Genomic DNA, 21,344 nt, shown 5'->3' on the forward strand with positions numbered 1-21,344 from the left:
GCTTTCGTCCCCCCTCACCACTCTCGCTCGCCCGCTCGCTCGCGCCCTCACCTAGCCGGAAAGGTGGGATGGGGGGGAGGCCCTCACATGGGGCCCGCGCTCGCAGGCGGCCCGGCGGCGCGGAGTCCTCCCGGATCGTGGCAAATGGGCAGACACAGAGCGGAAAGTGGCGGACTTGGGCGGCCACAGGTAACTTTCTCGCAAGGCGCTGAATTCTTTCACTAAAGGGTACAAGCCCGAGGGCCGTGCTGCGCGGTGATTGGCTGCGGAGCTCCCTCAGGTGAGCTGCCATTGGCAGAGGCGCGCTCAGGTAAGGCCCTTCTCCTAGCGCAGGTAACTCACTGCGAAGTTTACCCGAGTGGAGCGGTGGCACGCTGGCGACTCTGTGGCGAGTGCCGCGACCTGACTTCCACCTACTTTTGACTTTCCTCCCTGACTAGGGGCTAGGGTAAAGGTGCTGGGGGAGAAGGAGCAGGGAGCACCACCTGCAGGCACTAGGTATTGTGGGTCAAACCGAAGGACGGCCGAGGGCTGAACTCAGAAATCAACACGCCACCCGGAACCAAATGGACATTTCACCACCTGCCACTTGACACCCGCTGGACGAGAACTGTGTGACGGACAGAAGGGTCAGGGACTAGAGTTACGCTATGCCTAAGAGTGGGAAAGAAACCGAGATTGCCGGGTCTGTTGCGTAATTGCATTTTTAGCATTCTTAGCCCCAACAAACTCTTCTCTTGCCCTGATGCATTAGACGATAGCAGGTCGTTTTCAACTTTCAGATAGTCGAGCAACCGTTCCTGAGCTGGACCTATGAAGTGCGGCGAGGCTTTGATGGGAGAAAGGAGATTCGGTTGAATAGTCTCTTTAAGATGGCCCGGGCGCATCTCTTGTCTCTCTCTGCAGCCTGGGATTCCTGCGCTGAGAAACAACTGCTCCATCTGTTCCATATGCCTGTCGCCGGGTTGACATTTCTAGGCAAGCATCAACATTTACATTGTAATCCAATAGAAGCAGCTACTACAAAGGCTCTTTATCCTTGCAGTTTAATATGGTTGCCAGGGGACAAAGCAGGATGAAACTGACTTTTTGTGTGTGTGTGTGTGTGTGGTTTCTCTTCTGGTTGCGAGTGGCTCGAATTAGCCCAGGTGTAATTTATAACCACTGCTGCTACCTGAGGAAAGTATCTGTGGGAGCTCTGACAGGAATCTAGCCCGTACATGCGGACTGTGGAAAAACAGGATGGCGTGGAAAACTCTGACACAAGTTAACACTGGAGCTGTCAGACTGGATGCAAATCCTGTATTTAAACCTGTGCAGGGCACATATTTCCCAGGAGTGAAATCGCGAGCCTGGGTTTGGTTCCTCCTCGTTTCCACACTTAGCAAATGACTTCAACAATCGCATCCTTTTTACAGATAATAATACAAGCACCCATATATGTGCACTTTTTAAGAAATAACAAATTTTAGTATGGTACCGTGTCCCCCTTACTTTCCTTTTCTCCCCTCTGGAGGCAAGCACATGCCACTGTTGGCTGGTGCTTCTGTAATTGCCTCCCTATTTCTCCACAATGCTTCCTGCTATCTCTTCACGTATCAACAACCCGGTGATTTGACCACTTGAAGCCCTTCATGAGGCATTAGCTCCTTTACTCTTTTGCCTTCTAGTTCCAGCCTTCAACGTGGCTTCTTCTCAGTGTCGAGACTAAGAAGTTTCAGTGACAGCGGGGCACACTGGTGCATTAGGACTAATTTCTTATAAAAAAAACTTTTTAACCTTTTGCTTAGTCTATGATGAACCTATCCTGATAATGTTTCTATAATAAATCTATTAAGTGACCGTAAAATGCAGTTTCCAAACCGCCGGGCAGCCAAGTTCCTTGTGCAAACCTGACTGCAGACTCCTACCCCGCTGAGCCAATGGAGGTGAGCTGTTCATGGACTCACTGTGGCGCCCGATCCTGGGACACCAAATTCTACGTGGTGTGTCTTCTTTGAGTGTCTGGTTTCATTTCCCATGACATGGTGTTTTCTTTTTCTTTTTCTTTTCTTTTCTCTTTTTTCTTTTTTCTTCCCCCCCCCCCCCCCTTCTTTCTATGTAGTCCTTGGCTGCCTGGAACTAGCTGTGTAGACCAGGCTGTTTTCAAATGTGTGTTTCTCCTCCCCTCAGTGCCCAGCCATTCATGACCACACCTTGGCTATTTTAAGAACTCTTGAGTTTTTGTTACTTTGTAAATACAATTCTGTGACTTTGTCCTGGCTACAATACTTCTCCCTGTCTTTTGAGAGTATATATATTTGTTTGTTTGTTTGTTTGTTTGTTTTTCGAGACAGGGTTTCTCTGTGTAACAGCCCTGGCTGTCCTGGACTCCCGTTGTAGACCAGGCTGGCCTCAAACTCACAGTGATCCGCCTGCCTCTGCCTCCGGAGGGCTGGGATTAAAGGCGAGCGCCACCACCGCCCAGCTGAGAGTATCATTTCTTACAGGAGTAGTCCTGACTTTCCTTGGCTTCCTTTGACTCTCTTCTGTCATGTTCGCTTTGGTGCTCCCATGGCAGAGCCTCCTTCCACCGCCGACTGCAGACCTTTCCCTCTGCACTCCCAGGTAAGAATGAGGTCATGAGAACCTCTTCAGTAACCTTGCGGAGGTGGGGAGTGGACTTACTCAACTGGTGGGCCTGCTCTCTCTCTCCCTTGGAGCTCTTAGCATTATCATGAGAAATCTTCCAACTCTGGAGCGAGCAAGTGAGCATGTCTGGAAGGGCTGGGTGAGCCCTGCAGCCTTCCCTGTTCTTTCCTTTCCTGGAGGGCTCTTACTCCTGTCCTTGTATGGACGGTGGATAAGTGTTTCTCCGGCTTCTGCTGTCTGCCAGGGGCAGGACATGGAACCTAAAAATATTTCCTGTAAGGAACTAAAAAGCCCAAAAGAAAAGCTGCACGGTAGCGTCTGACTCTGGGGACTATCCAGACCACAGTGCAGCAAAGGCCAGCCGGGAGCCAATGCACCTGGCAAACCCCTATAGGTTTCTGAAGAGATTTTATGGCCTTTCTCTCATCTATGAATGGCGACTGTAGGTCTGAAGACAAGTAGAGAAAGACTGAAAAGGGGATCCGACGCCTGCAGCTACCCACGCTCACCAGGCCTCCTGATTTGAACCTCTTCCTTACCTGCCTAGGTGTTGGTGTCCCCTTACTGTGGCCTCAGGCCTCTCCAAGGCCCAGGCCATTCTGTGTCTTTAGAGCAACTGAACCTTTTCCACATTGACCTCTATGAGCGTTCATGTGAAACCCTTGTTCCCTGAAGCCACTGTCTACTCCACGGCTCTTAGTTGGAGTTTCAATTCTGTTATAAACACCATGAGGAGGAAAGAGTTTATTTCGTCTTATATTTCTATTCCACCATCCATCTATCACTAAAGGAAGTCGGGGCAGGAAGTGACGCAGAAGCCATGGACAGGAACCTCCCTCACATCTCCCTGAACATGTCGAGGTCTCTCGTCTGCTTATGACCTTTCCTTCTACTCTTTGTTCCTGTGGGCTTATCCATTTTTTATCTCTATTTTTTGGGGGGTGGTGGGGAGTGGGAGGCCGAACAAAGAATCAGTGTGGGTCTGTCTACCAGCTTTAAAAATGCCTATTTCACCGCCAAATTGGTTTGTGCAAACAAAATCAGTGCTTGACCTGGATGTGGTCAGTCTGAGGCCAGGTGTACAATACGTATCTGCAATCCCAACATTCAGGAGGCTGAGGCAAAAGGATTACTGTGAGCCCCAAGCAGCCAATGCTGTCCTACAAGACTGGTCTATGAAGTGAGTCCAGGTCAGCCAGGGCTATTACACAGAGAAACTCTGTCTTTGTGTTTTTGTTTGTTTTTGTTTTTGTTTTGAGAGAGGATTTCTCTGTGTAGCCTTGACTGTCTTGGACTCTCTTTGTAGACCAGGCTGGCCTCGAACTCACAGAGATCTGCCTGCCTCTGCCTCCCAAGTGCTGGGATTAAAGGTGTGTGCCAACACTCCCAGCTAACTCTGTCTTGAAAAAACAAAAAAATAAAAAACAAAACAAAACAAAACAAAAAAGCGGAAGAAGAAAGAAAGAAAGAAAGAAAGAAAGAAAGAAAGAAAGAAAAAGTCTCACGGCCAATCATCCCTTTTGCTGCTTTATAATGATCAAGATTTCTTTCTTCTGACATCTAATGACTCAACACTGAGACAGAAGAACCACTGAGTGGGTCAGGGGAGGAAAGTTTCAAATGGATCATTTTAAATTGTCTCCCATGAGTCTGGAGAGATGGATCAGCAATTAATGTTACTTGCTGTTAAAAAAGAAAAAAAGAAAAAAAAAAAAGAATACTTGCTGCTTTTGCAGAAGATCCAGGTTCACTTTCTAGCACCCACATGGAGGATCACAGCAATCTGTCAGCTCCAGGGGATCCAATGCCCTCTGAAGGCACAAACCTTCATGCAAGCAAAACATCTATGCACAGAAAACAACAACAACAATAATAATAATAATAATAATAATAATAATAATGATAATAGAAATTGTCAATCATTAAACTACCTCTATTACCCAATTGTTTTGATTCCTTTGACAGATTAAATAAATCTGGAAGTTTCTGCCTCACAGATTCTGAAATGATTTTCTTTTGCATATGTCTTTATCGATAAATGAGGACATGGCCTCAGTAGCTCCCAAATGTGGCCCCTGTATAGAACACCGTCATCAGATCACAAGGTACCCGCAGACCTACTGAATCCCAAACTCAGGCAGGCAAGCAGCCACCTACTTCTCAGACACCCACCCTATGCTCCGCTCTGCTCTGAGAAGCATAGATGCACAGCGTCCAGACAGCAAAGCAGCACACACCCAGCCACTGTGTCCCAGTGCTGAGTTACTGTGGACTTCACCTGCGTGGGTGAATCCATCCCCATACCCAGGACTGTTTGATGGTTGGTCACTGTCCTTAAGTAAAGCAGTCAGTGTATCAGAAATGGATGGATGGATGGATAGATAGATTAAGAGAAAGTGAGCCTGTAACCCACAGTGGCCATCATTAACATTAGACTTTCAGCACAGCATAGACTTTAATGGTCAGAAGCTGCGATGTCACATGCCTGTACTCCCAGCACTCTCTTGGCAGAGGCAGACAGATCTCCATGAGCTCAAAGCCAGCCTGGTCTACAAAGTGAGTTCAGGACAGCCAGGGTTATTACACAGAGAAGTCTTATCTTGAAAAATCAAAAAGAAAGAAAGAAAGGAAAAAGAATCTAATGGTCACTTTAAAAATCCACAATAAAACCAAAGTTCAAATATCAGGTAGGAATGAATATTTTTAGAATAGACCCCTGTAGACACTGAGGATCAAGCCTGTTTATTCCATAAAATGTCAGAAGTGTGAAGAAAAAAAAAGCCAAGTCTCCAATAGATTTATTTTAAGAATTAAAGTTTTCTTTAAATCTCCCATAGGGAAAATTACATTGATTTAAATAACAATCTTTACCACCTATTAAATGGCAGATACCATTTCTTTTCTTTTCTTTTCTTTTGAGTCAGAAATAGGACTCATATTGAACATCCATAGTGTCATAAATATGAACTTGAGCATCTGTGGACACTGAGGATCAGGGCAGTTTATTCTATAAAACCTCAGAAGGACTTAGAAAATCAAATCTCTGTCATTCAAGGTCAGAGTGACTGGAAGAGAGGAGACCAGGGAAATCCATTCCAAAGCTTGGTCTGATGTTGGTAAGACGGATTAGGAATGTCTCTCAGTATTAAAATACATTTTTACAGTGCACGAGACCCTAGGTTCAGTCCCTGATGCCAAAACACCACCAGAAACACCACCCACAAAAAGATGTCAGACTGGTGGGTTCCCACCCAGACAGAAAGGGCCCTGTCTGGAGAGTTTTCTAGGAGTGCACAGTCAGGCACCCCACACAGAAGCACATGAGCAGAGTAGACGTTCTTCCATTGCTGAAGGTAGGTGACTGAATCATGGTGCCCCCAGCCTTGGCTTATAAGGGACCGTCTTCATGTCTTCACGTGGTCTTCTCACCGTGAGCACACAGTGTGTCTCTTCTCATGAAAACACTTATCCTGTGGCACTGTGGGTTCACTCCCATCCAGATGACTTCATTTTACCATCGTATTTGTTCTTTCTCCCTCCCCCTTCCCCTTCCACCCCACCTCCACCTCTCTCTCTCTCTCTCTCTCTCTCTCTCTCTCTCCCTTCCCACCAAGTAGATTCCAGGGATGGAACTCTGGTTACCAGGTCTTGCACCTAATGTCTTTACAGGTGGAGCCATCTCAACAACCCCTTCTTATCCCCTTTTAATTCTCCACACGCTGTCCCAGTTGGAGGGAGTGGAGCAGCATTCAGTGCAGCTCAGAACACCTTCTCTCACTCAAGGCTGCAGGATACTGGCACCCTAGGCATACTGCACTCACTCAAGGCTCCAGGATACTGGTACCCTAGGCATACTGCACTCACTCAAGGCTCCAGGATACTGGTACCCTAGGCATACTGCACTCACTCAAGGCTCCAGGATACTGGTACCCTAGGCATACTGCACCCACTCAAGGCTGCAGGATACTGGCACCCTAGGTGTACTGCACTCACTCAAGGCGCCAGGATACTGGTACCCTAGGCATACTGCACCCACTCAAGGCTGCAGGATACTGGCACCCTAGGCGTACTGCACTCACTCAAGGCTGCAGGATACTGGCACCCTAGGCATGCTGAAGGAGGAAGTCTTCCAGGTCCGGTACATCGGAGACTGAATCAGTGGATCCATTAGAAGGAAAGTAAGTGAAAGGTCGCCTGCCGACCACGATGATCCCACCCTCTAGCTTCCTCTCCCAGCTTTGGCGCCTGGAGTGAAGTTTATTCAACAACCACCCAGGTCTGGCGCCCAAGGCAAGAGATTAAGAGGATTTTTTTTTCCTTGCATAAATTAAAAATCTTAGAACAAAGTCTTAGAACAAAGAGGTACATACATTGATATGTGGGTGTTCCCCAGTCAGAGAGAAAGAGAAGAGAAGAAAAAGAGAAGAAGGGAGGAAGTGGGTGAGGAAACATGGGGAAAGGCATTCTTATCCCAAAGAAATCAATAAGCATTACAAATCGGGAGCGGTTCCTTGTTTTCCTGTTCCGACCCCAGAGCACCAGCTTACAGTATAGTACAAGAAATATCCCTTCAAAAAGGTGTAGGGGCTTACCCTCAGGGACAAGAAGGAAGGGGGGGGAAGAGTCAGATGCACAAGGTCCTCTTCAATATGTGAGCACAGGGAGTGGGAGGCCAGCATGGGACAGACAGGGCGGTGGTGGTGGCCCACGTCTGTAATCCTGTGGACGTGGAGGCAGGAGGATCTCTATGAGTTCCAGGCCAGCCAAGGCTACACAGAGAAACCCTATCATGAGGAACCAAAACCCAACCCCCCCCCAAAAAAAAAAGAAAAGAAAAGAAAAAAGAAAAACAGGTAGTACAGAGATGTGACAAAAATGTGTTGGGAGCCAGGTGTGGTGGCACATGCTTTTAATTCCAGTGTAGGGAGGCAGAGGCAGGCAGATCTCTGAGTTCAAGAGCAGCCTGATCTGTATAGTAAGATCCAGGTCCGCCAGCTACATCGTGAGACCTCACACATAAATCATATACCAGAGAGTTTTAAAAAATGTATAGACCTTTAAGATATAAAACTAGGCTGGAGCCAGGCAGTGGGGGCACACTCCTTTACTCCCAGAACGTGGGAGGCAGAGGCAGGCAGGGCTCTGAGTTTGAAGTCAGCCTGATCTACAGAGTGAGTTCTAGGACAGCCAGAGCTAAATAGAGAAATCCTGTCTCAAACAAACAAAACAAAACAACAGCAAAAATTATTTATTTCTTATTTTATGTGTGTGGGTCTTTTGCCTACATATATGTTCATGTACCATGTATGTTCATGAAGCCCATGGAAACCAGAAGAGGACATCAAATCCTATAAGGTTACAGACTATTATGTGGATGCTGGAATCAAACCTAGGGAAAAGCAATTTGTGCTCTTAACTGCTCTTTCATCTCCCCAGCCCTTTGATTTCTCAATGAAGTACACAAATAGAATAAAATTTAATTCAGAGATTAAAAAAAAAAACTCAGATCTCCCAACACCCTTTCTCAGAGGTGCATAGAGGGTGTGGTCCATGGTAATAAGGAAGAATACCAACAACAGATAATGGCAGGACCCAGGAAGCAGCAAGGCAACAGAAAGTGAGCAAAAAGCCAGGAAAGGAGGGCAGCGTGTGAGAGATCATGTCTGAAATAAAGTACTTGTAAAGACTGGGCGTGGTGGCACATGCCTTTAAGCTCAGCACTTGAGAGGCAAAGACAGTTGGATCTCTGGGAGTTCAAGGCCAGCCTGTGTAGAGAGTTCCAGGACAGCCAGAGCTATACAGTGTCTGACAAGAAATAAATAAATAAGCTCTGACTTAAAACAAACAAATAAAGATCTCATTGGGGCTGGAGTAATGGCTAAGCCAGTGGTTAAGAGCACTGGCTGTTTTTCCAGAGGTCCTAAGTCCAATTCCCAGCATCCACACAGTGGCTCACAACCTCTGTAACTGTAGTCCCATGGTTTCGGATGCCCTCTTCTGGTGTGCAGACATATAGGCAGACAAAACACCCATACACATAAAATACATAAATAAACAAATCTTTGGTTTTGTTTTTTGTTTTTTGAGACAGGGTTTCTTTGTGTAACAGCCCTGGCTGTTCCAGAACTTGATTTGTAGACCACGCTGGCCTCAGATTCAAAGAGATCTGCCTGCCTCGGCCTCCCAAGTGCCGGGAATAAAGGTGTACGCCACCACGCCAAGCCATAACTAAAGCTCTTTTTCTGTTTAAAGGATGGTTTCACAGAGGAAACACAATCTGGGTCAGGCCTTGGAAGAAGTTCAGCCTGAGAGGCAGTGGGGCATCAGACCACCCTCATCCCCTACACTGCCACCTTGACGTGAGCACTCCTCGGGTACCCTGCTGATCAGAGTGGCTCTGGGGGGTGGGGGGAGGGCAGGGGTAATTATCACCACCACCACCACCACCACCACCATCATCATCACCACCACCACCATCATCATCATCACCACCACCACCATCATCACCACCACCACCACCACCATCATCACCACCACCACCACCACCACCACCACCACCATCATCATCACCACCACCACCACCACCATCATCATCACCACCACCACCACCATCATCATCACTACTACCACCATCATCATCATCATCAATACCACCTCCACCACATCATCATCACCATCACCACCACCACCATCATCATCACCACCACCACCACCACCATCATCACCACCACCACCATCATCATCACCACCACCACCACCACCATCATCATCACCACCACCATCATCATCATCGCTCTGATAGTTTACCCAACGATAAAGAAAGTTGACATTTACCCAAGATGAAAAGCTAAAATGAGAACTTGGAGATCATGGCGGGGCTCTGCAGAACAGAATGTTCCCTCTGCTTTTTAATGAGGCAGATTTATTGTCGATGAAAATGTCCCAACCTGGAAAAACAGCCAGGTAACATGAGACGGCCTGTCCCTATTTGAGAACCTTCAGCCAGTTCCCAGGTGCAGGTAAAGCAGCCTAATCTGGAAGCGAAGGCCTGCATCCCTAACCCTGACTACAGAACTCACCCACGCTGTTCCAGCCAGACATGGAGACCTCAGCTGTATGAGGTCCAGTACCCTGAGTGAGGCTCAGATACAACAAAGTTTGGGATCTTTTAAATCACAAGCATGAGTCAGCCAAAAATCTTGAGTTAATGAATGGAAGGTGAAGCTGGGGTTTGGTGGCGCACGCCTTTAATCCCAGCATTCTGGAGGCAGAGGCAGGCGTGTCTCTGCGAGTTCGAGGCCAGCCTGGTCTACAAACTGAGTCCAGGACAGCCAGGGCTATAATACAGAGAAACTCTCTGGGCAGGGGGGGGCTGGGAGAGAGAGAGAGAGAGAGAGAGAGAGTATGTTGAAAAAACAAAAGAAGAAGAGGAGGAGGAGGAGGAGGAAAGGGTGAAGGTCTGGGCATGTCAGGACACACCTTTAGAACTAGCATTTAAAAAGCAAAACTAGGTGGATCTCTAAATTCCAGGCTAGCCTGGTCTACATAGAGAGATCTTGTCTCAAAAGGAAATGAAAGAAAGGATTAGATGACGGGAAATCAGTTCTTCCAAGGTGGTTCTGGGAGGGAGAAAGCGGTGACCCTGACCTTTGCCAGAGTGCTGCAGAGACGTCAAGCAGGTCTCCAAGATGGAATTTCCCCATCCCCTTCTCAGTCTGCCAGGCTTTGGAGGGAAAAAAAAAAACATAAACAAAAAACAAACAAAAACTTGGGCAATTCTTCTGGAGATGCAGGAGGTGGTGAGTTTGGGTGTCCCGGCCATCAGAAGCAGAGGGCTTCCAGTACTTCTGAGGCCACGAACAATCCAAGCATCATAGATTTCCAAGTTGTAAAAAGACAAACGTATGGAAATTACCATCTATTTCCCATGTTCTCCCTCATTCTTCCCACAGATGAGTAAGTCGGTAGCGTACCTTGAGAGTAGGTGAGCTCCTTTAGGCTCCTGCGCTGAGATGCTGTTAAAACATGAGAGAAACCCACTGTAGACCAAACACGAGTGGGGACTACACCAGGAAGGCAGGGCCACTAGGGCCTCTTGAAGGCTGCCTACCAATGTAGACATTTCGGAGTTAAAAAAAAAATGTATGTCGATGTGTAGTACAGAGGTATGTGTGCACTCTGTCAGGTCAAATTCCCTCTTTTTGTTTTCTTGTTGTTATTTTGTTCTGCTTTGTTTGTTTGTTTGTTTGTTTCAAGACAGGGTCTCACTGTGTATCGCTAGCTGTACTCGAACTCACTCTGTAGAACTCAGAGAGCCCTTCCGTGGCCTCTGTAGTGATTAAAGGCATGCGTCACCATAGCCCAGCTGCCGCTCTGTTTCTTTTCTTTCTTTCTTTTATGTCTTTTATGTCTGTGTGAAAAGTGTCAGGAAGGCTCAGGGGTTAAGAGCACTGGATGCTCTTCCAAAGGTCCTGAGTTCAATTCCCAGTAACCATGTGGTGGCTCACAACCATCTATAATGAGATCTGGTGTCCCCTTCTGGTGCACACCTGGTGTGCAGGTGTACATGCAAGAACACTGTATAAATAATAAATAAATCTTTTTTAAAAATGTTTTCCAGGGGTCCTGCTCAAACTATGGCACCAGCCAAGGGCAATATAGGCAGTAAACTTCAAACCTCTGCCCAGACCTAGCAGACGGACAGGACATTCTCCACCGTTGAGTGGAGAGTGAGATCTGACTTTCATGGGAACTCTGGTGGCCCATTTTTGACCATGTCCCCTGGATGGGGAGGCCTGGTGGCACTCAGAGGAAGGATAGCAAGTTACCAAGAAGAGACTTGATACCCTGTGGGCATATACAGGGGGAAGAGGTCCCCCTCAGTCACAGACATAGGGGAGGGAAGTAGGGGGAAATCAGGAAGGAGGAAGAAATGGAAGTTTACAAGGGATGGACTAACAATTGAGATGTAATATGAATAAATTAATAAAATATTTTTTTAAAAAGTGTCAGATTTTGGAGTTACAGCAGCTGTAAGCTGCCAAGTGGGTGCTGTGAACTGAACCCTGGTCCTCTGGAAGAGCAGTCAGTGCTTTTAACCACTGAGCCATCTCTCTAATCCCCGGTACCTTTTTTCTTATGAAAAGTTGTTGTTTTGGATTTGTTAGTGATTATAACTTATTTATTTATTTATTTTTGGTGCTTTTTGAGAGAAGGTTTCTCTCTGTAGCCTTGGCTGTTCTGAATTCTCTTTGTAGACCAGGCTGGCCTCGAACTCACAGAGATCCGCCTGCTAGACCTGGGATTACAGGTGTGCGCCACCACGCCTGGCTCCTACGGCTGTGTTTTTTGTTTGTTTGTTTGTTTTGTTTTTTAATAAGAAGCTAACTTTTTTCTTGGCTACTATATTTCATCACAGAAATGTATGTCTTGATTCTAACTGAACTAAACATTGTTTGTTTGTTTGTTTGTTTGTCTATTTGTGTCCTTTAGTGGTAGAAATTTCCCAAGTATCCACCCACCCACCTACCCAAGAATCCATCCTCCAAAGCCATACTGCAGCTCAGCAAGAGGGCACTTTCCTAATTTGAGCAGTGACTGGTGTGATTGTGTGTGTGTGTGTGTGTGTGTGTGTGTGTGTGTGTGTAATTAAACATAACTAGAATGGGTAGGTCAGTAATCAAAGACATTTCAAGGAAAGGAAAGAAATGCGTTTGAGTGGAATTCTGCTGGGAATCTGGGAGAGAGCACTACTGAGTCACCAGCCGCCTGCACTGCCCCAGGCAACAGGCAAAAAAAAAAAAAAAAAGCGTCTTCAGCCAGGATAACCATCCCCACCCGCTCTGCTCTCTACTGCCTGCAGCGACAGCACCATAGTTGTTGGAAAGGCAGACAGTCTAGAAGAGGGATTGAAAGGGGCAGCCAACCCGCCAAGCCCTAGGGACTCCTTGCCTCTCCAATAGCAGAACAGGCTGTCCCTGGGGCCTGGAAGGCAGAGATAGGGAGTGGCCGGGAATGTGTCTTGTGGACATACTCACTGACTTCTTAAAAATCAAGACAAGTACTTTAACTTAAATTTCATCTACCTAAAAAAAAACAAAAAAAACAAAACAAAAAAAAAACTCCCAGCACTTGAGAGGCAGAGGCAGGAGGATCTCTGTTGAGTTCAAGAGCAGCCTGGTCTAGAGGAGAAACTCTCTCGAATAACAAACAACCAAACCAAAAAAAACAAAACAAAACAAAACAAAATTCCATTATGAACATAGGAATGACACGGTGATGACGGCCTAAGCAAAGGCAGGTTGTCCCCGCTTCCTCAATCCCTGCCTCACGCAGTCTTCCCAGTCTTGGGGCTGCAGGCAGCCACTGTTTATAACTGCATGCCCCTTGTTTTTCTACGATCTTTTTTTCCACACTGTATCTTCATCATTAATGAGGGGAAAACTGGGAACACTGTAAGAAATCCCATTTCTCCATAGCCACAAAGAACGTTATATACTTGTTGTATATGGAAGTCCACTGCTCAGAGCTTAAATCAGCTTCTCCAATGATTCCCCGCTGAGGCATGTGACTGGAAACAACACTAGCCCGGACTTAGAGACACGACAGTTAATCCTGACAACCATCTTGACTAGGTCTGGAACCAACTATGAGACACACCCCTGGGAGGGTCTAGGAGGTTATTCCCTAGGATTACCTGAGAGGGATGCCCTCACGGAGGCCAGCAGCCCAGACATGCCAGCCTTCCCATGTTGCCTAAAGACCTGGCGCTGTCCGGCAACCCTGCAGATAGGTCTTCAGCACCAGGTGGGCACTGCTGAAGCCCTGGGCCTCCGGGACTGAGTGGCTGTCGGTGTTCAGATTGTCCAGCATGAGGAGGACTCTGTCTTGTCGCACTGCTCAGCCTATACTACTTAGTGTGGTTTAGTAATCAATACAGGGGAAGTCATCTAATGCCTCTCTGTGTTCTTTCTCCCTCTCTCTCTCCTCCCCCTTACGCCCCTCCCCCCCCCCATGTGTCTTCTCTCCAAGATATTCTATTCATCTGAAACAAATCCTCCCACACCTATTTGTTTTGGTTTGGTTTGGTTTTTTGAGACAGGCTTTCCCTGTGTAGTCTTGGCTGTTCTGGACTCACTCTCTAGACCAGGCTGGCCTCGAACTCACAGTGATCCACTTGCCTCTGCCTCCCAAGTTCTGGGATTAAAAGCCTGTGCCAGCATCGACCAGTACCTTCCCCTCTTTTAAATTCCTGATGTCGGGCTGGAGAAATGGCTCAGTGGTAAAGAGTGCCACCTGCTCTTCCAGATGTCCTGAGTTCAATTCTCAGCAACCACATGGTGGTTTGCAACCATCTATAATGTGATCTGATGCCCTCTTCTGCAGATAAAGCACCCCATATACAAGAAGTAAATAAATCTTAAAAAAAAAAATTCCGGATGTCTGCTATTTTGCCACATCATAAGATGTGTGGCCCTAGCCAGGTGATGGTGGCGCACACCTTTAATCCCAGCACTCAGGGAGGCAGAGGCAGGCGGATTGATGTGAGTTCGAGGCCAGCCTGGTCTACAAAGAGAGTCCAGGACAGCCAATGCTACACAGAGAAATCCTGTCTCGAAAAAAACAAAAACAAAACAAAACAAAACAAAAACATGACCCAGGTTCTCCAGCCCAGGAATCTAATACCAACCTGATTTTCCTATAGGTCAAATAATAAAGTATATGTCAAAAGATTTATAGGTGCAATAGTTACCAATCAACTCAAATCTGTGCATCTCACCACTTTTCCTTGTCAAGTGGTGGGGGTTTAACACAGCAGGTGTGTGGAAGTCAGAGGACAACTTACGGGGTAGCATGTTTTGAAGGTACCTATGCTGCAATTCTTTTCTTTTTCTTTTTCTTTTACTTTTTCTTTTTTGAGACAGGGTTTCTCTGTGTAGCCTTGGCTGTCCTAGACTCTCTTTGTAGACCAGCCTGGCCTCAAACTCACATCAATCCACCTGCCTCTGCCTCCCAAGTGCTGAGATTAAAGGCGTACACCACCACGCCTCGCAAGTATTTTCTTATTTCCTAGTTTTTCACTGTTGAAAACTATAGTAACTACTCCTGACACAACCACTTAATCTTTCCATTTCAAATTACTTTCTGCCCTACATATTTAAACCACTTAACACATCTTGCCAATGTTAACCTCAAAGCAATATTTGGAATCAACAAGAGGAAGGGTTTGTTCCCATAAGTGGGCGTAGGCACACACACACACACACACACACACACACACACACACACACACACACTCACACACACACACCAGCCAAGCTGGTGGGTATGCCTATGCCTATGCTATGCTAGGAGGTGGTTCAGAAATGGACAGGCAGGGTCCAGTGAGGAGTGATTGACACATTGCCCAGAGACAGATGATGTCTCACTAGACTGCTTTATAAGATTCATTAAGGAACACACACACACACACACACACACACACACACACACACACACACCACTGCTTAGCATCGCTTAGGTGTGTGATTTCTTGTTATTGTCGTTTTGTTTTTAATATTCAAGTATTTCTAAGCCCCCAATGTGTGTGTGTCTTTCTTGACTTCAGAAATTTAATACGGCATAAAGTTCCTGCATCAGAATTCAGTGTAACTGCGGAAAATTCACTCTGCCATTAGGGACTCTGCAGTGACCTGAAAAGCAACCTAGCTAAAATTTAACATGAATTGTAAAATCCCTTACCTTCCCAAGGACAAGTGAAAATGAGCCAAATATTATTTTTTTCTCTCTAGTTTATAACCCTGTTGGGGCTTTCTCTTCAGTTAGCGTTCGGGTTCCCTCGCTTGCAGCCCAGCACAAGGATTTTTGGGTTCACTTTCTGGCACAGTGCTGCATTTTGGTCCAAAGAAACTGCAGGGTAGAAGCTAAACAAAACTGTGTTTACTTTTTCCACACCTCAGGAACCAGAGTAAATTTGGTGCAAAGAGCCCTGGGGGTGGGGGGGGAGAAGAAGAGGGGCTTTGCTTTGTGCGCATTTGGAGTCAGGGAGCAGGCTCTGTTTACAGTGGGCATTATCATCTAATTAAAAGGGTAAGGCAATATATAGATAATGACAGATGATTGTCCTCGGAGACAACTCTTCCGAGAGGCTTGCCAATCAACTGGGGGCGGGACGGGGGGAGTAGGGGGGGGGGGCGGCGAGGCGGGAGTGGCAGGTTTCCGGGTTAGGCTGAGGAAGCCTAGCTTCAGGAGCTGCACATTCCGTGCAAGTTACGTTCAGGCAGAATAAATTCTGCTGGGAGTCGGGATGAGCAATGCTTGCCCTGGGCTCGCTCCTCTGCAGCCACCAGGGCGTGGTTACAGAGCCACTCAGCTAGCCACCCCCCCCACCCCCCCCCCCCCCCGCCAATTCCCAAACCGCAGATGCTACAATCTCTTATGCAGAATGACCTACTATCTGCATGTAGCCAACACACATCCTCCTGTACTCCCTATATGATCGCTAAGTAGCTCCCAGGGACTTAGTCTTCTACAGTGTAAGTGCTGAGCAATAGCTGTTTTGTTTAGGAAATGGCGAGGAAAATGTGTCTGCACATGCTCAGTCGGTAGGCAGGATTTTTCCTCTTGAATATTTATCTTTGCCTGGCTAAGGTGGCAGGTTACAGAACGCACTGGCTCACTGTACTGTTAGGTGCCGCTGCCTCCTTGGCGTGACTTCAGAGGGACAGAGGGTCCCAGAAGGCTGAGGCTGGGGCCTGGGCCGTCCCAGCTTCCCTTCTCCTGGCCTGTGTAAGGCAGGCTCGGCACGCGTGCTCCTCCGGTGTCTACCCCAGTGAGCATTTGGCAGTCTGCGGATGCCTTGTTTCCCCGGGCCAGGTTTGACAGAACTAAGAAAGGCAGATGTGAAATCATCCTCCCGAAGAAATCCAGAGAAAAAATCCTGAGTCAAGGTTCCCCTGGCAGACAGCTGGCTCCACTTTCAGGAGGAGAGGGCCTTCTGCCCACATTGCGTTAGGGCACGTGCAATTACTCTTGACATATTTCTCCTAAAAACATTTTTACTGTGTCAAAAAAAAAAAAAAGCATTTGTCATCTCAGTGTGTTTTAAGGGCACGTGGTTCGGTAGTATTATGTACACTCACGTGATCAATTAGCTCTACCATCCAGTTCAGAAATTTTTCCCAGTCTTCCAAGATGGATGCTCGGAACCATTAAATGATGGCTGCCCCCCTCTCCCTGGCCCCTCGGCCCTGGCAACCATTTGTCTTTCTCACACTGATTATGTCACCCGACAGAGAACCACACAGAATTTGTCCTTTCATGACTGGCTTCTTTACTCAGTGTCTGCAACACCCATCCACGTTGCTCGCCACGGCGGGACTTTCCTTTTCAAGGAAAAATGTAATCATATGTATACAATAATAGTTACACTGCATTTTGTTCCTTTTGTCCGTTCATTCTGAGGGTTGAATCTCCCCCCTCCCTCCACCCCCCAGCCCCTTCCCCCCTCCCCCTCCCCCCAGCCCCCTACCCCTCCACCCCCCACCCCCTATCCCCGGCCACACGCACACACCTTTATTTTTCTTCCTAAAAAACTTCTTTTACATGCATTTCTTTGTTGCTGGGAGGGCACCACAGTACTCACAAGGAGGGAGGTGGCAGGCAACGTGTGGAATCAGTTCTTTCCTCCCACCATGTGGGTCCCTGGGGTCTCAGGGCATCAGACCAGTACAAGGTACACCAGTACACACCTTAGGGTAGGTGCTCAGCAGCAGCAAGCACCTTTCTCCACCCAGCCCTCTCGGCAGCCTATGAAATCTCCCTTCTTTCTTTTTTCTTTTTTCTTTCTTTCTTTCTTTTTTTTTTAAGATTTATTTTTTTTAAAGATTAATTTTTATTTTATATGCCTTGGTGTTTTGTCTGCATGTATGTCTATGAAGGTGTCAGATCTTCTGGAGTTGGAGTTACAGACAGCTGTGGGCTGCCATGTGGGTGCTGGGAATTGAACCTGGGTCCTCTGGAAGAACAGCCAGTGCTATTAACATCTGAGCCCTCCAGCCCTCCCTTCATTGTTGAATGGACATTTGGGTTGTTTTTGCATGTAATCAATTATGAATAATGCTGCTATAAACCCAAGTACAGAGACCTCTTTGAGACTGTTGTCAGTTGCCTTAGATATGAACTCAGGAATGAAATGACCTAATTTTTAACTTTCTTTTATTTTCTTTTTTGTTTGTTTGTTTTTAAACTTCTAAGGAAATTATATACCACCTTTAAAAGAATTTTTCTGTTTGTTTTTGTTTTTTGTTTTGTTGGTTTTTTTGTTTTTGTTTTTGTTTTTTTTCTGAGACAAGGTTTCTCTATTTAGCCTTGGCTGTCCTAGACTCACCACCTTTAAATTTTATTTTTATTTTTATTTTATTTTTTTACTTTTTGAGACAGGGTTTCTCTGTCTAGCTGTCCTGGAACTGGCTCTGTAGACCAGGCTGGCCTCAAATACAGAGATCTGCCTACCCCTGCCTTCCTGAGTGCTGGGATTATAGGCATATGAGTGTATATTTGTAAGCCATGTGTACACCTGGTGGCTGTGATGGTCAGAAAAATGACATGAGATTCTCCTGGGACTGAGGCCAGCATGTGGGTGTTAGAAACTGAACCCCGGCCGTCTGAAAAGGCAGCAAATGCTCTTAACTGCTGAACCACCCTCCCTGGCACAATATATATTTTTTATTTTAAATGGGCCAAAGAAGGAAAGAGCAGAGGAAGAAGAGGCTGTGTAGTATATACTGAGAGCAAGAGAGAAGGTTCTAGAAGCTGGCACACTTTGGCTTGAAATGTGGCTTCTCCAGGCCCTTAATGTATGGAAAAGCCATCTCACCTATCTGATCTTCAGTGCCCCAGTGCTATTAAAGTGACAAATAATGGCCACCTTGGATTTAAAAAAAAAAAATGGCTGGGTCTTAAGAGAAGGTGCTTGTGAAGGGCCTTATGCATAAGACAGAGTTAAAGTTCTCTTCTGCTCTCCCTCTAAGGCTGGGAAAGCAACACCACTTTCCTTAAAAGCATAGAAGAAAGATTCAGACCTTTTCTTCACAATGTACATCTTTGTCAGGCTCTACGCAAACCCAAAATAAGGTTAAGAAACCTTGACCACTATGGACTACTACTCAGCTATTAAAAACAAGGAATTCCCAAAATTTGTGGAAAATTGGATTGAACTAGAAAGGATCATAATGAGTGAGTTAACCCAGAAGCAGAAAGAGTCACATGGTATGTACTCACTTATATCTGGACACTAGCCCAAGGGCATGTCCCATGAAAGTCTTCACTTACCAGGAAAGTGGGACGGGCGGGGGGGACGGGGACATCCTATTGGGACTTTAGGTGAGAGAAGCATGGGAGAATGGGGAAATAGAAGGATCTAGAGGGTCCTAGAAACCTACAAGAAGAACATTATGATGGGTGGATCTGGGTCCAGGGGTCCTGCTCAAACTATGGCACCAGCCAAGGACAATATGTGTAGTCAGCATCACACCCCTAGCCAGATCTAGCCAATGGACAGGACATTCTCCACAGTTGAGTGGAGAGTGGGGACTGACTTTCACTCGAACTCTGGTGCCCCATATTTGACCACGTCCCCTTGAGGGGGGGCCTGGTGGCACTCAGAGGAAGGATATCAGGCTACCAAGAAGAGACTTGATACCCTATGAACATAAACAGGGGGAGGAGGTCCCCCTCAGTCACAGTCATAGGGGAGGGTAGTAAGGGGAAAGTGGGAGGGAGGGAGGAATGGGAGGATACAAGGGGTGGGATAACAATTGAGATGTGAAATGAATGAATTAATTTTAAAAAACATCAACAAGGGCTGGAGAGATGGCTCAGAGGTTAAGAGCACCGACTGCTCTTTCAAAGGTCATGAGTTCAACTCCCAGCAACCACATGATGGCTCACAACCATCTATAATGAGATCTGGTGTCCTCTTCTGGCTTGCAGGCAGGGTATTGTATACATAATAAATAAAGGAATCTTTAAAAAATAAAAATAAAAATAAAAAAAAAAACATCAACAAAAAAAGAAAGAAAGAAAGAAGAAAGAAAGAAAAAAGAAACCTTGACCATAGTCTCTGCTTAGATCTGGCTCACCCTCAGCTCTCTGTCCCTCAAAACTGCCCCTGCAGGGGCTGTCTGCCTGAGATGAGCCTGCCTTCCCCCTGACTCCAGCCCATGCTGGGCACAAAGGAGTCTCAGGGTAGGGAGCCCTCCCTCTTGCTGCTTGCTCCCTTTGTCATTAGCAGACGTCTGTGAAGAAAAAACAAGGACCAGAAGGTTAAGGATGGGGTTTGGGGCAGGAGTGGGGGCAGGGCGGGGCTGTACCTCAGTCACCTCAGTCTTCCTGCATGCTATGAAATGTGTAAGAGACTGAGTCATAGTGTCAGCAAGCACAGTGCACAGTGCACAGGCTGCAGGATCTTCCCAGGCAAGGTCACTCACAGGCCACTGTCATCAGTTCTCAGAGCTCCGCACAGCTCACAGGGCCAGCCCACATGCTTGCTCTTTATTCAGCAGCCTTATCATGCCTGAGAAGACCAAAGGGATGCAACCGGCTCCTGTTTACTTAGTGTGTGAGGGTGTCCAGGACCACAACGGGGAGACTGTACCTTCCTCCCCTCACCCCACTTTCAAACCTTCTCTGAGATGCTTCTGTGCTTGTCAGAGGGCCAGGGGCCAGTCCCTTCTGTTGACAGAGTACTGACTGACACTCGACTGTTTCACAGCCAACCCTTACACTTCCTGTGTGTCAGATGGTCTGAAATGCCTGTCCTAACTGAACACATACAGTTCAAGCTCCTCTTGGGCTCCTGCTTGACTTCTGGTATCTTCTTAGACCCCTCGGAGCCAGCGGCTCCTTATCCACGGGGAGGGGACACCATCAACTGCCATTCTAACTGTCAATGGAGTGGGAAACTTCTAGTTCACAGTCACCAGGGGAGGCCTGGCTCAGGTGCTGGCTTGACCATGTGGCACCAGCATGTAAATACCAATCAAGTAGTGGAAGAAGGTGACCAGGCTCCACCTCAGGGATCAAAATTCAGCGGGTCTGGGTAGAAGTATCCAGCAAAAGTCTTTTGGGGGAGCCTATAAACTGCAGCAGTTTGGAATCTAGGGACCCTCACAATCTAGAATCTGTTTTAGGAGATTCGCTGTTTGGCGGTGTCCAGCAACTGTGAGTGGGGTTATTAATTATATTTTATTTTACTTTATTTTATTTGAAAACAAGGTCTCGGGGCTGGAGAGATGGCTCAGTGGGTCAGAGCTCTGGCTGCTCATCCAAAGGTCTTGAGTTCAATTCCCAGCAACCACATGGTGGCTCACAACCATCTCTAATGGGATCCAATACCCTCTTCTGGCATGTACACTCTATATGCAGATAGAATATACATAAAATAAATAAATAAATCTTAAGAAAAGAAAAAGGAAAACAAGGTCTCACTATACAGCTCTGGCTGACCTAGAACTCACTATGTAGTCCAGGCTGGCCTGGAACTCACTATGTAGACCAGGCTGGCCTGGAACTCACTATGTACACCAGGCTGGCCTGGAACTCACTATGTAGACCAGGCTGGCCTGGAACTCACTATGTACACCAGGCTGGCCTGGAACTCACTATGTAGACTAGGCTGACCTAGAACTCACTATATAGACCAGGGTGACCTA

The 21,344-nt window shown here is 46.8% G+C and overlaps 1 protein-coding gene and 2 long non-coding RNA genes across 9 annotated transcripts in view; 1 reads left to right on the forward strand and 2 right to left on the reverse strand.

Moving 5' to 3' along the window:
• The window catches only part of GRHL2 (grainyhead like transcription factor 2), a 141,032-nt gene extending 140,625 nt beyond the window's left edge, over positions 1-407 (reverse strand). For 2 of the 3 annotated variants that reach the window (XM_084747942.1, XM_084747941.1), the window contains exon 1: positions 52-407. In XM_084747942.1, coding sequence (XP_084604068.1) covers positions 52-292 — 241 coding nt within the window. In that variant the 5' untranslated portion in view covers positions 293-407. The remainder of the gene's footprint in view (positions 1-51) is intronic. The other variant, XM_084747943.1, reaches the window with a different exon arrangement.
• LOC311578187 lies at positions 48-4,629 on the forward strand. Of its 3 annotated transcripts, none has more exons than XR_014772791.1 (4): positions 48-189; positions 783-1,928; positions 2,490-2,607; positions 3,078-4,629. It is a non-coding gene; the product is annotated as an uncharacterized lncRNA (long non-coding RNA). The 3 variants fall into 3 exon arrangements; XR_014772792.1 differs by having other exon boundaries at positions 783-978; positions 1,839-1,928; positions 2,490-4,629; XR_014772790.1 differs by having other exon boundaries at positions 2,490-4,629.
• On the reverse strand, positions 4,357-20,442 carry LOC311578188. 3 transcript variants are annotated; one of them, XR_014772795.1, is made up of 6 exons: positions 20,315-20,442; positions 19,773-20,206; positions 10,605-10,646; positions 10,279-10,354; positions 9,466-9,578; positions 4,359-4,475 (listed from the first exon to the last, which is right to left on the reverse strand). It is a non-coding gene; the product is annotated as an uncharacterized lncRNA (long non-coding RNA). The 3 variants fall into 3 exon arrangements; XR_014772793.1 differs by lacking the exon at positions 9,466-9,578 and having other exon boundaries at positions 4,357-4,475; XR_014772794.1 differs by lacking the exon at positions 19,773-20,206.
• Between the last annotated feature and the right edge of the window lie 902 nt (positions 20,443-21,344).

This window comes from Acomys minous (genome assembly GCF_964271855.1).
Source record: "Acomys minous genome assembly, chromosome: 12".
Taxonomy (NCBI): Eukaryota; Metazoa; Chordata; class Mammalia; order Rodentia; family Muridae; genus Acomys; species Acomys minous.